Here is a 12597-nt window from a genome sequence, read left to right as displayed (position 1 = left end):
AAGTAATAGAATATCAGTCTTTTCCTTTCAAGCACAGCCATACAGAAGCGCGATTGCTTTGTGCATCATCATGAAAACACAGAGGATTGCAATCCACTTGTGTTCAAAAGTCTGCAACCATCTTTGCCTCTGTGTCTTTGTGTTTAAAAAAAGGGGTTAAGCTTTTATCCTATAAATATGGCATGAAAATCCCACTGTCAACGATGCATTCACTCTAAGGCCTGCATTAACATAAAAACGAGCCCTTGTTATACAGTGAAATTTCAATAAAAAGAACACAAAATGCTTTTAATGAAATTCAGATGCTCGAGCCCTGGCTCTCTGAATCTCATTAAATGAGCTTTGTGCTGTTTTTCCATCTTCTCTTTGTAGAAGAGGTCCTCGAGTGCCCTTAATAATGTGGCAGATTTCATCATATTCCTGATTTAAAGAGGACAATGTCTGTCTTGTTCACTTGTTCTTTTCCATGCCTGAGCCAATCTCCACAGATGTACTCGCATAGTTTCTGGATGTGGCTCCTTGATAATGTTCCATCTTTCTTTCGCTGCACAGTCTTTGAGTTTTGTTAAGACTCTCCACTAACTCATACTCTCCCTCTCCCTCCCCCCCCCTTCTCTGTTTCTCCTTGCATAGGATTTGGTTTCATAACTTTTGAGAGTGAAGACATCGTAGAGAAAGTCTGTGAAATTCATTTTCATGAAATCAATAACAAAATGGTAAGTCCACTCATTTTTTTTTTTCAATTCCAGGAGGGCGTTGAAGGATTAATATTTGATTTCTTCTTTCCCCCTCGTATTAATAGCAGAGGAGGCCTGTGTATGTGTGTCATGTTCATATGCACAGACTAAAACACACACACACACACTCTCACACACACACAGCCCGGGTTTCTGGGTCTCAGGGATGGGAAAGCAGTGGTGTGTACTGACCACAAAGCGTGAAATTGTGTGCCTGAGTTCTGCCTGTCAGGCTGAGGGACGGGAGAGTGGAGCCTGTCCCTCTCTCTCTGAATCCCCCAACACACACACATGCACATGCACGCCCACTCACATACACAGACACACACACTCTCACTCACACACACAGGTGGAGATGTCCAGGGAAGCTACTAGCAGAGGCAGAGTTCATTAGTCAGGGATTAACACCTTCCTCAGAGTCCCAGTGAAGCTTGTTTTATTTACACCAGTAAGACGGTCATCTTCGGAGCACCCTGCAGAGTTCACAGGTGCTTTCCTGACTCATTACGTCACTTTTGATAACTGACGGGAACCAACTTAAGTGTAGCGAGTGTAACTTTAGGTGCCTCCTTTACCCAGTTCCACCCTGCAGGCCTCTAGAGAGATCCTGCATCATTTGAGCGCTTCTGTGGGCTGAGATCGACTGCAGGGAATACTTGTCTTCCGGCCGTTCAGTCTCTCTCTTGCTGTGTGTCTTCACTCCCCCCCCCCCCCCCCTTCTAACTGACTGGCTGGCTCTGAGACTGACAGGACCAGCGTAGTAGAACCGTGTTCACCGGGGAACCGGCCCAGGTCACACATGACCCCCGGTATACATCCCTGCGTGTCGCCGCTCGGCATCACAGTCCATGCTCGGGACTTTCTACCACAAAGAGAGCCGGAGTGTGACAGAAATAACTGGAAGATGTTCCGTCACAATCAAATGTCCCTGATCCTTTGACATGCAGACGCCACACTGTGAGGACACAGAAATCATACATCCACATGAAGCATGAAGGCCAGCACATAACATTTATTGTGATCAAAAATCTTTAATAGCTTATTCGCTTGCATTCATCGTGTTACAAAAAACAAGTCATTCGTTGAACAAAAGAAATCAGATGTGAAACCTGGTATCCATTCTAATGTTCTTTCTCTGTCCCTCTGAAGCTTTTACCTTTCAGACAAAGAGACTCTAATGAAATAATGATGAGATTGCAAACAGGAATGCTAATTAGGACTTTTCTTAATAAATTGTTGACCATGTTATTGTTTGACAACGTAGCCATTTCCCTCCTCTTTTTCTTTTCTTTAAACTCATTACATTGTCTCACAGCGTAACATAAAGGCCGTGATTTCAGCAAATCGTTTACTGACGACGTCAGACGCAGTGCAGAGAAGTCTTTTTCTTAGTTGAGAGGCTTTTGCTTGTCATTCTGAGCACAGAACATACTGTAAGCAAAATGTCAACTTCATATTTGTCGTCCCCGAAAGGAGATTTGTCCTACAGCATAGAACAAATCTATAGAACACAGATAAATTGGCACAGGTACAAAAATACAGTAAAATGCATTGACACAGATTTACATGTCGTATGACAACAGGTAAAATAGAGTGCAGGAAACTGACGATAAAAGCTTTAACATTAGTCTCATTTGTTATTAGGGAATAATCAACAAGAGGATCATCATGGGAATTAAATTCATTAGTTTTTGTTTTTTTTATGAGAGATCAAAATATTGTTGAACCTTTTGGAGCTTGCCTTTGATAATCTAAATATCAGACCAGATGGCAGGAGCTGGACTTCTCCAAAAGCATGAAGAGGACACTGTGAAATGTGTCAGGCCTTGAAGTTGCTCTGTTTTGTTGGCAAAATGTGCAACAGCAGCCATTGGTCTGAACAAAGGTGAGGTTAGAGAAGGAGAGAGGGGGGGAGGCATTCCACAGTGTTTATAAGGTTGTGTTCATTGTTGTAAATTATATTCATCTCTGTTTGATCAGATTAAAATGCCCAACAGAAACCACAAAGCAGACACTCAGCTGCATGACACGCTGCTGACAAGTGAAGCACACATACAAGTCGACTTTATTTACCCAGTCAAATCTTTTGGGATGAAATGCATTATTTAGACTACTAATAGTAGATATTGAAATCTATTGTGGGTAAAATTGTTGTAAAAGATTGTAGAGTTTAAATGTTCCCATCTTAAAGCGAAGGCCAAAGAGATGGTTGAAACATTGCAGACTCGGGGCAGAGGTTCAGGTTCTACCTTTAAAGGATCAACCATCCATAGTTTTAAGCGTAGTTTTTGGCACTTCCGGGAGCAGCTGATTGGTTGACCTCAGTGCTCTAGTTGGATAATGAACTTGCTATAGGTTTCAACAGTGCCTGTCCATGAGGAGATGTAAAAGCCAACAGCATCACTTTAAAATGAGTCATGTATCAGACAGGCAGCCAGTGGACGGAGAGCAACACAGAGGTAGTGTGGTTCCTATTTGTCTTTCCAGTCAGGGGGGGCGAGCAGCTGCATTTTGAACTAGCTGCAGGCGTTGGTAGATGACTGGCACATACATGGCTCTCCCATTGCAAAGAACTTAAAAGAACACAACACTGGCCTGAGGAAAATAAAGCAAATTAGCAAAAAGCCAAGCAACAAAAGCAAAAAGGCATTTGCACATCTCACAGGTAGGAATAGCTTTGCTCACAGGTCACATACCCAAAACACAAACAAATTCTACCAGCAACAACAAATACTAGTTATAAGGTACAGCTACAAATATATGAAATAGTTTTATAGGGAATGCACTAAGGGTGTCTTTTAATGTAGAGCTACTTTCTACAAAGGTGGAGGAGAATTAAGAAGAAATGAATATCAGCGCATTGGTTCTTTTTGTTTCCACCAACTTTTAAGATTCAGATGATGAGATTTCAAAAAGAACGTTAAGTACTAAGGTGTTACTACTCACAAGCTATGTAAATAGGCTCTTTTTATCTTTGACCACACATAACTATGACATGACACACTGTCATACTTTGTGTGTATGCATCAACTGCTGTGTGACTACACAAACAGTACACCTGGCCTGTCCGTAGCTACTCTGGAAAGTAAAGGGCCTGTATGGACATGAATGTGACCCAGCTGGGAGTCCCAGAAACCCTACCAAAAAAGCCGAGGATTATTTGGTGGACACAGTGTGAAAGGATGGAGCACGGGCCGGCTTTCTGAGGCTTTTGTCACCTTTTGTAAGGGTCCCTCTTGGCAACACCTAGCGTATATTAAATTTCCAAGGATGCAGGAAATGTGTGTGTCCCTCAGATCAGGTACAAAGTGCTGACATGTTGGAATGTCTGCAAAGAGAAAATAGCGTGGAGTGTGTTAAGAGCATTTTTCAAAAGACACTTCAGGCCTTACCTTAGCCGCACAGAAGAGAGGACTGGTTATACGCTTTCTGAAGCACCAGCACACAAAATAAAAAATGCCTCCTGTCTTCATCCTTATGAAGTACTATACAGAAATAGACCTCATCCATCCTGCCCGCGAGTGTTATCTAAGATGGCTCTTGAATAATTGATGCGGACAGAAATTCCACCCCACTTGGGAGGGCTGTGGATGTACAGGGCAGCCCACCTTCTCCCTGCCTGTTCTCTCCAGGGCTGTGGCAAGTGTAGGGGGGTCAGTGCCCACTCACATGTGAGTGACTGGACCTCTTAGTGACTTGGTCAATCACCCTGTGTTCTGGTGCCACCGAGGCCTCACTCTCTGGAGCACTCCGTCTCTGTCACCATGAGTTCAGCCTCATTTATAATTAAAAAGAGGGTGCTGCTCAGCAAGAAGCTCTCAACCTGCCCCACCAGCTGCACTGACTCCGACAGCGACCCCTCCTCTGGAGACATGAATGGCTGTGGTGAATGTAGGATGTGATAAGTCCACCTGAAGGATGACATCTGTTTGTAGGCACATCCTTTTACTGTCGAAACACCCTATACCTTAAACGTTTTGTTTTTCTAGCTGCTCCGTAAGTGTATAAAAATCCACAAGTGAGGAGAATGTGTGTTACTGTAAACATGTCTCACACCATGATTAAACTATACTGAACAAGTACATTGTAAGGATTGGGGTTGGCTGTGTTTTAGGTCGGTGTTTCAGTGTGTCATGTTTATCATCACTGTGAGTCAGTCTGGTATCTGTTTAGCTGGAGATGGTTCATCTTGTGTAGCACTGATGAAGATGAATGCTGTACACTTCCTACCATCGTTGAACCTGTTACTGAACACAAGTCAGCTGCACATGTGTCTTTATGTCTCAAAGCACATTTTAAATACATTTACGTTTTGCTCAATTTGCCCATTCAACAGGTTTTATTTAGTTGTAATGCCAGAATCTCGGAGCTTAACATTTTTGATCACCGCTGTTAGTCTGAAGTTCACTTCGTAAAATATTGTTTATTCTTCTTTAATGGCTTCGTCAATGCTTCTTCTATACTTCTCACCACTGAATTTAATTCTGCCCACCTTTAACATTCAAACTATATCACTGTTTCATGGCTTAAATTGTAAATGCTGGGTATTGTCGGAAGGTTTAGGCAAGTGTGCATAAATGGGGGATGCTTAAAATGTGTGACAGTAAAAATCATTATATCAGATAGAATTTTATAATTAAGACTGTGTTCATGCTTTCTTTCTGTGTACATACTTCTAAACATTTGGAAAGAGCAAATGAGAGGTTAACAGTATATAACATCCACTGGTTTCTCCATATATGATTTTTTTTTATTATTAGTGTGTAGTAAGATAGCCCTTAATGCACCTAAGGAGAGGTTTTGAATTCCATGTTCTAATTCAGGACTTTGTCTATCTCTCCCGGTGCTGCCATTATGCACGCGCAGCTAATTCATAATAATACCTATCAAGTACTGGCTCTGATGAGCGAACAGTGTGCCATTAAAATGGACTCACATTGGTTTTAGTCAAGTGCTTCAAGGTAATGTTCTTTAATGTGTCATTTTTAATATTCAACAGTAGCGAATGATCACAACAGGGGGGAGGAATTTTCTGTTAGTTGTCAATTCCTCACTGTGTCTTCCTGACATAACCGACCAATTACAGAGCTGAGAAGAAGAACAGTCTCACTCTGCCAGGCACTGAGGGAGAGAATTATGCAGCAGGGCACTTATATGTCAGCCTCTAATATATAGATACAGATGTAGTGTGCGCACTGTATTCATTTAAATATAAGTGGGAAAGAAAAATAGCTTCACCCATAAATTATTCTACATCATTTGTTTTTATGTTGATGTTTTTTTTTTACTGCTGTACCATATATTACTTTGTTTTTGGTGAAGGAGTAGGATGATTTCTTCAGTTCACTCCCCCAAGCATCATCTAAATCTTAAAATAGGCACAGAGAATGGATCATAATACGGTCGTTCTTTTCTAAAGTTTCATAGTGTCTCTTCAGGACTAAGATAAGATAAGAGGAACAAGGAGAAACGTACTTCATTTCAAACCTTTTGGTTTCAATTCCTAAGTAGATTTAAACATGTTTTATCGAATAAAAGAAGTGAATGGTAGAATTGTACAAACAGAATAAGGCAGGTTAATGTCAAGAATAAAAACATTTTAAAAACGTCTTTTTTTCCATCTTCTTTTTGTATGAAACACATTTCTTAAAAAAAAAAGAAAACCGCGAAGTTTTTTTTACACACGATCAGAAAAAAACAGAAACAAGCTGTGCACAATCTGAGCGCAAACCCAGACGCAGAGTGCAAAGAGAAACGATGAGATCACTTGATCATCGGTGTGTGTTTGGGTGTAACATATTTCAAACCAATCAGAGTGTCTCATGCTCTTTTAGAGCCAGGTGTGCTGCAGGCTCGTGGGATGGTATTTCCCTCTCGGATGTCAATCTTTATTGTTGAATAGAGCGATCTCAAGCCGGGTCGTTTCACTTCTGTCATTTTTCCCCTGAACACACACAGTCTGTATGAAATATGTTAATGGGCGAGTGACGTTAAATTTAACTGAAGCATTTCTGCAAGGTCAGAAATGATCAAACAGATGACATGCACGACCGCATGAGGCGGACATGCCTAAAAGATCGGAGAGGATCTATGTTGAATAATGTTGTGTGGTCCTCACATAAAAGTAGGCTGTATCAACAATTTACTGATTTTCTCTGCTGGAATCCGTAGCTTCACTCTCTAATATGTGACAGTCACTGGCACTAAAAGTTTATGGGCAAGATTTATTTTAAATCCATCTCTCTTTTGCATTAGAGTGTGTTCCTGTGTGTATTGGACAGAAGATGCAGACCTTGGAAACAAACAGAAACAAAAGCTCCCCATCTCTCTCATGTGACAGTTTTTTTTTTGGTTTTTTTTTTAACCTTTATGTAACCAGGTTGGTCTCATTGAGATTAAAAAGGGAGACCTGGCCAAGACAGGCAGCAGCAAAAAAGAAAACCACAGAGTTACAGACAGAGACAGTCAGGTCACAGGTGTAAAATAGGAGAGACACCTGCGTTGCATGCCAAGACACATTGTGCCGAGCATACGATAGGGCCCTAAGAGCACCACTCTCGGGACGGCAAAGATGCTGACGCTTTAGTAACTAGTATTTGGGATTTAGAATCAAATCATTCTTTTCATGTGCCTGTAAATCACTGTCACTCAGGTTTTTAGCTGGTTATGACGAAAGAGGACGTAAACGCTGATGTGTCTATCTGACCTATAAACTCAAGGAGGAGTTATTCCTGACTTCATATTGGATTCAGTTGTTTTTTTCATAGGTCAAGCATGCTGTTAAAGAAAGTAAAAATGCTTTTGTTTTTTTCTGTGAGACTTTCAGCGTTTGTCAGATGAAACTGGACGCTTAAGAAGATCAACTGTTTCAGAGGAATGCACTTAGTTTAGCATAATTTCATCAATCTACAGACGTTATAGATTTATCTGTAATTCAAGTTGTTGATATCAGCAGCTCATAGCCTGTGAGCTCTGTCTATAAGCAGCGGGTTGTCTGTGATCAGCTAACCAAGTGTAATTACTTTTAATTAGACCCACCTTCTGAGTCCTCGAGTGCCAGCTGTGCCAGTTCTGCTGTTGTGTCAAACCTGCAAACCAATCAGTTGCGCTGCTGATGAACATTAAAATTTACAGCTCTCAAACTGGGGCCCAGGAGGTTAAATGTGTGCGTTTGGGTGCATTTGTGTGTTTCTGTGTGTGATTGTGTGTCGGTGTTTGGTGTTCATCTCGGACTTATATTTGATCGAATCAACCCCGGAGTCTGTGATGTAGCTTTAGAGCCGTATAGTTATCTGTAGCTCCAGGAGAAGGGAGGCAAAATAAAGTCTCGGACTGTTAAAAATGTTTTTCAAAATATATATTTCTTAAAGGAATTTTTACAGTGTATGAATATCAAAAGCATAATAAGGAGGCAGGACCACCCTTCAGAGGAGTTTCAGTCCCTCATGTAGTGCTGCCTTACAAGTTGTGGACTGTAAGTAATTGGCTGTTTACCCTGTGTAGAAAGGAAAGCTTTGAGGGATGCAGGAGGAGAAAACTCCCATTTTGCACTCCAGGATGTTCCATAAAAAGCTCAGTGCTGTTCAGTTCTGCTGATTGAGGAGGTGATGGAAGCCATTCGATGTCAGCCTGATGATCTCAGAGATACTTTTAAATGTGTCTCTCAGGGTGCGTTGGGACAATATCATCTTGAAACATGTCAAGGGATCCATTTGTGGCACCACAGGGAGCGCCTGGATCTTAAAATGACTTCACATTCTCAGTCTTTACATAAAAATGCAGAGATGTCATCAGACATGTTGTCTCCTTTGGGATTGCTGGTCATTGAAGGCTTCATTTGATTTTGTCCAAAATGTCTTTCCATACAGCGACCTCCAGCAACCCTTGTAGTTTAGAAATCAACTTTATTAGACTGGCATGTTTCATCTGGTGGTCTTTAACGGGGTCATTAGAACACACTTTGCAAATATAATTGCAATAGGGTTGATGAAATTTAAAAAGTACATTAATGTACTGTAACTAATCATATACAAGCACATACATATCAGCCAATGAGCAGGGCTTAAAGTACTGATTTGAATAAAGAAAATAAATACATGTGAGATTTTTTGTGGATGCTGTTAATCAAGTTCATGTAAATGGACTTCACCTACCAAAGATATGCTAACCTAACAACAAACCAATCAGAAGCAGGAAACACTGCAAGTGTTGGATCCTGTCACTGTGTTATGTTGTATAGATATATTTTCATCCATCAGATCTTCATTTTAGACCAATGAACATGTAAGTGAGTGATCTATTCTGCTCTGCACCCCTCCATACATGTCACAGGACTGTACACTCAGCAGGAGACACAAGAGAGAGATAAGGAGAGCTCTTAAATCTCTTTAAATGGTAAATACAGGGGGGCAGCTCCATGTTATAGAGCAGTGAATAACATCCACACAGTTTTTTTCAAAACATCCCCATGTCAGAAGTAGCTCCAATCTACAAAGCTGGTCCTTACTTTAGACTTTCTGATCTAAGATTAATTCACAAAGCTGTTTGTCTGTTTTTCACCAAAACAATGGTATTTATTGAAGAAATCTAAATGCACAGTCAGTTTATCCTTCTCGACGATGTGTAAAGCCATAAAGACAGCCTTATAACTTGTGTGTAATTCATTCTGTTCTTTAATTAAACAACTTGTTTAAAGGCTATAAAAAGCTTTTTTTGGCAATGAATAACACCACACCACCATGCGTGACATTATGCATTCAGAGCTTTGACATTTCCTAACTGTTCGGTCTCTGTGTCTTGTCTGTTGAGCTGGGAGTGGGAGCTGGAGTAAATGAATCACACTTCCCTTTCAGTCGACTGATGGAATCCATTCACTAGTGGAGCTAATAGTAGCCTCCACTCCTCCCCCTCAACACACACACACACACACACACACACACACACACACACACACACACACTCACCCACAACACTCGTCCCTGAAGGACAGCCATCGCTGGTCCATCCCACCCACACCTCCTTGTTACACCGACAAGGTTAATTTGTATAGGAGAGGTATTGAAAAGGTCATAACTGGAACAATTCTGCTCTCTGTATCATAGGTTTGAACATGACAACAGAAACAGTGCTTTGTTTTATTCTTCAGCAGCAGATCTCAAGCAGGCAAATGCATTTCAACACGCTGACCTAGCTATACCTACATGACATCATTTCTCATTTTAATAAGATTACATTTTAAACAAAATGAAATGTACTAATCATTGAATTTCTTTAAATACCCCTATTAGTCTAATATTTAAACTCAGGTTAGATGGTCAAATATATACATACTATATATATAAAATAGAATAGAATATATATTCTGTTCTATATTCTATATAGAATATATGGTACATGGTAGAATATACCATAGAATCTATGGTTTATATAGAATATATAGCACAAAGTTACTTCAGAAACCAATGCAAATTGAACATTGGAGATTAAAAAATAATCCACTAAAGTGTAAGCCTACAGCCAAAAGAATCAATACAAGGGATGTGGGGTTGAGACCACTGAAAGGAAAATAAAGATAAAATACGTACACAAGGAGCTCCACTTAAATTAGCTGTCAGTTTAAAAAGGAAAGTCTGTTAAAGTGTTTCCTGGGACGGAGATGAAAGCAGAAACAGGGTCAGCTGAGATAAAAACATACTTTAAGAATGTGCCAGAGCTAAAGATGCCATTTCAGCAAAAGCTTGATCACACTTTACCGAAGCTGCAACCTCAACTCTGCTACGGTTTGCAAAGCAACAGTTGATGTAATAGGCCTTTTCAGAAAGTTAGCGTTTGTAAGTTCATACATATATATACAGTATATTCTTGTGCCAGTGCATGTGGAGCTGTATAAGTCATAAGAAATGTTTTAAATGAATTGTAAAAGAAACAGTTCAGTGTAGCTAAAACCAGAGATTTACGTCTTTGTCTTGATAGAAAAGTCTGGCCTATACTTGATCAGGGCGATGCAAAGGTCCAAGTGTGGAGAACTTCACTCTGACATGACATTGTTCTGGGAAAAAAATCTAATCATCTTATGTCGTAGTTCAACCCCAAAAACCTGGAAGCAGGCAGGTTAATAAAGGCCATTTTATATATATATACACACACACACATATATATATTACTTACAGTTACAGTGGTGATTCTGCTGCAGGGTTATGTGTGAAGCTTTTTGCAGTAACTTCCATGCTTCAAGTCCACTCACATCTTTAACACGTTTAATCACAATAAAGTTTTTCCAGACACACATTGGACTTGTGAGATATTTAACTGCCAGTGAACAGAGACACTTATCGGCATTACGAAGCACAAGGACAACAACGCTTTAGCTTAAATGTGTATTGTCAAGGTGAAAGAAACTCCCTTTAAAGCCAATGAAAAAGAAACACTGGAGAGGTAACTCTAACGAAAAGAATTTCGACCTACTGCACTCTCTGTACACGAGTATCCACTGGCGACTAAAAGTTGACATCTGTCTCCTTACAGCACACAGCCTTTCGGGGTCATTTCCTGGTGTTAGTTTGGATTATGCTTTACTTCAAACAAAGTGGGCTGCAGGTTGTTTGGAGGAGAGCCAAAACCCAGTTAAGAAATAAATAAATCAGATGTAAGTCTGAAGGAATGCTCAGAGCACTCAAACTAACGCACTACAGAGTTACTGTACGAGTGATTTAGCTGTAAGATAACTTACTACAAGAGGAAATGTTTTGAACAGTGTATAGTGTTTGCCTCCCTCAGTTTATCCCTCCAGACTGACTGAGGGATACGCTATCAACTGCTGTATGTCAGTGCAGAGAAGCTGGAGGAAACATTGTGATAGTAACACTGAAAGCATGTAGGTTAGTGCCATACCTTTATCAAAGCTATGAAGCAGGATTTCACCTAACACTCACTTTAAGCCATTCCTCCCTATGTATGCTCTGGACTCCTAGGGCTCTTCTCATGAGAAGGTCAGATTGTAATGCTTTCACAACCCCTTTTTGTGTTGCCTTCATAACATCAAGAGTCCCGAATGCCATAATTCAGAACAGTAATTGGACTCTAATGTGCCTTTGAATTGAGCTCTTTACTGCAGTTCACACAGCAAAAGTCTCAAACCTCCCACAGCCAGATTCCGAATCCCTGCGTTCCAAACTGCTTAACCTGCTCAGTGCCTTATTGTTAGGCTCTGAATTGTCTTGCCGCCCTCTCTGTTCTCCTCTCTTTGACTTAGTTCACTCTTGAAAGCGTCTGCCTCCCCCCCCCCACACACACACACACACACACACACACACACACACTCTCCTGTGTGTTTGAAGCAGGTGAACACCCACACACTCACACCACCGATCCTGGCTCCTGGCTGGTTTTAAATCCATGACAAGGAGCCCTCTCTCTGAATATCAAAGACCCCCATCTGATGGAGTGCAGGCATGAGTCACACCCAGGTCTTGTCTTCCTCCCAGCAGAGCGTCCACCTCGCTGGATGCGGCAGGGAAGGCGCTGATGAGACTGTGTCGTTTCCATGGTGTGAGCAGAAACTTGGCTGGATTTGACACCCAGCAATGTGAAGATGTGACAAGTACAGCAGTGTACTGAGATTTTTCTTACAGTCACGTTTGTTCCAGCCAGTTTCTGTTTCCTCACTGGGGGTCAATCCCTGACGATGAGAGCGCCTGTGCTCTCTTCAGCACAATGTCAAAGCATTGCAGGCGAGCGCGGAGGGCAGAGTGGCTGTGACAGCTACAAAGTGGCTGAGGGAACTGTGTACTTTAGTCTGTCTGCTTCAAATGAAAAGGCTGCTAACAGCTACAAATCACAGCTCTGCAACACAACAACTTCT

General features: G+C 41.1%; 1 protein-coding gene across 10 annotated transcripts in view; it reads left to right on the top strand.

The window, feature by feature from the left end:
- Nucleotides 1–12597, top strand: part of LOC306832179 (RNA-binding protein Musashi homolog 2) — a 259288-nt gene that overhangs the window by 186715 nt on the left and 59976 nt on the right. For all 10 annotated transcript variants that reach the window (XM_079356626.1, XM_079356633.1, XM_079356634.1 and 7 more), the window contains exon 8: nucleotides 634–716. In XM_079356626.1, coding sequence (XP_079212752.1) covers nucleotides 634–716 — 83 coding nt within the window. The remainder of the gene's footprint in view (nucleotides 1–633; nucleotides 717–12597) is intronic.

This window comes from Symphodus melops (assembly GCF_947650265.1).
Source record: "Symphodus melops genome assembly, chromosome: 11".
Classification (NCBI taxonomy): domain Eukaryota; kingdom Metazoa; phylum Chordata; class Actinopteri; order Labriformes; family Labridae; genus Symphodus; species Symphodus melops.
Note: the sequence above shows the minus strand (reverse complement) of the source record. Positions and strands in the feature narration are given on the sequence as shown.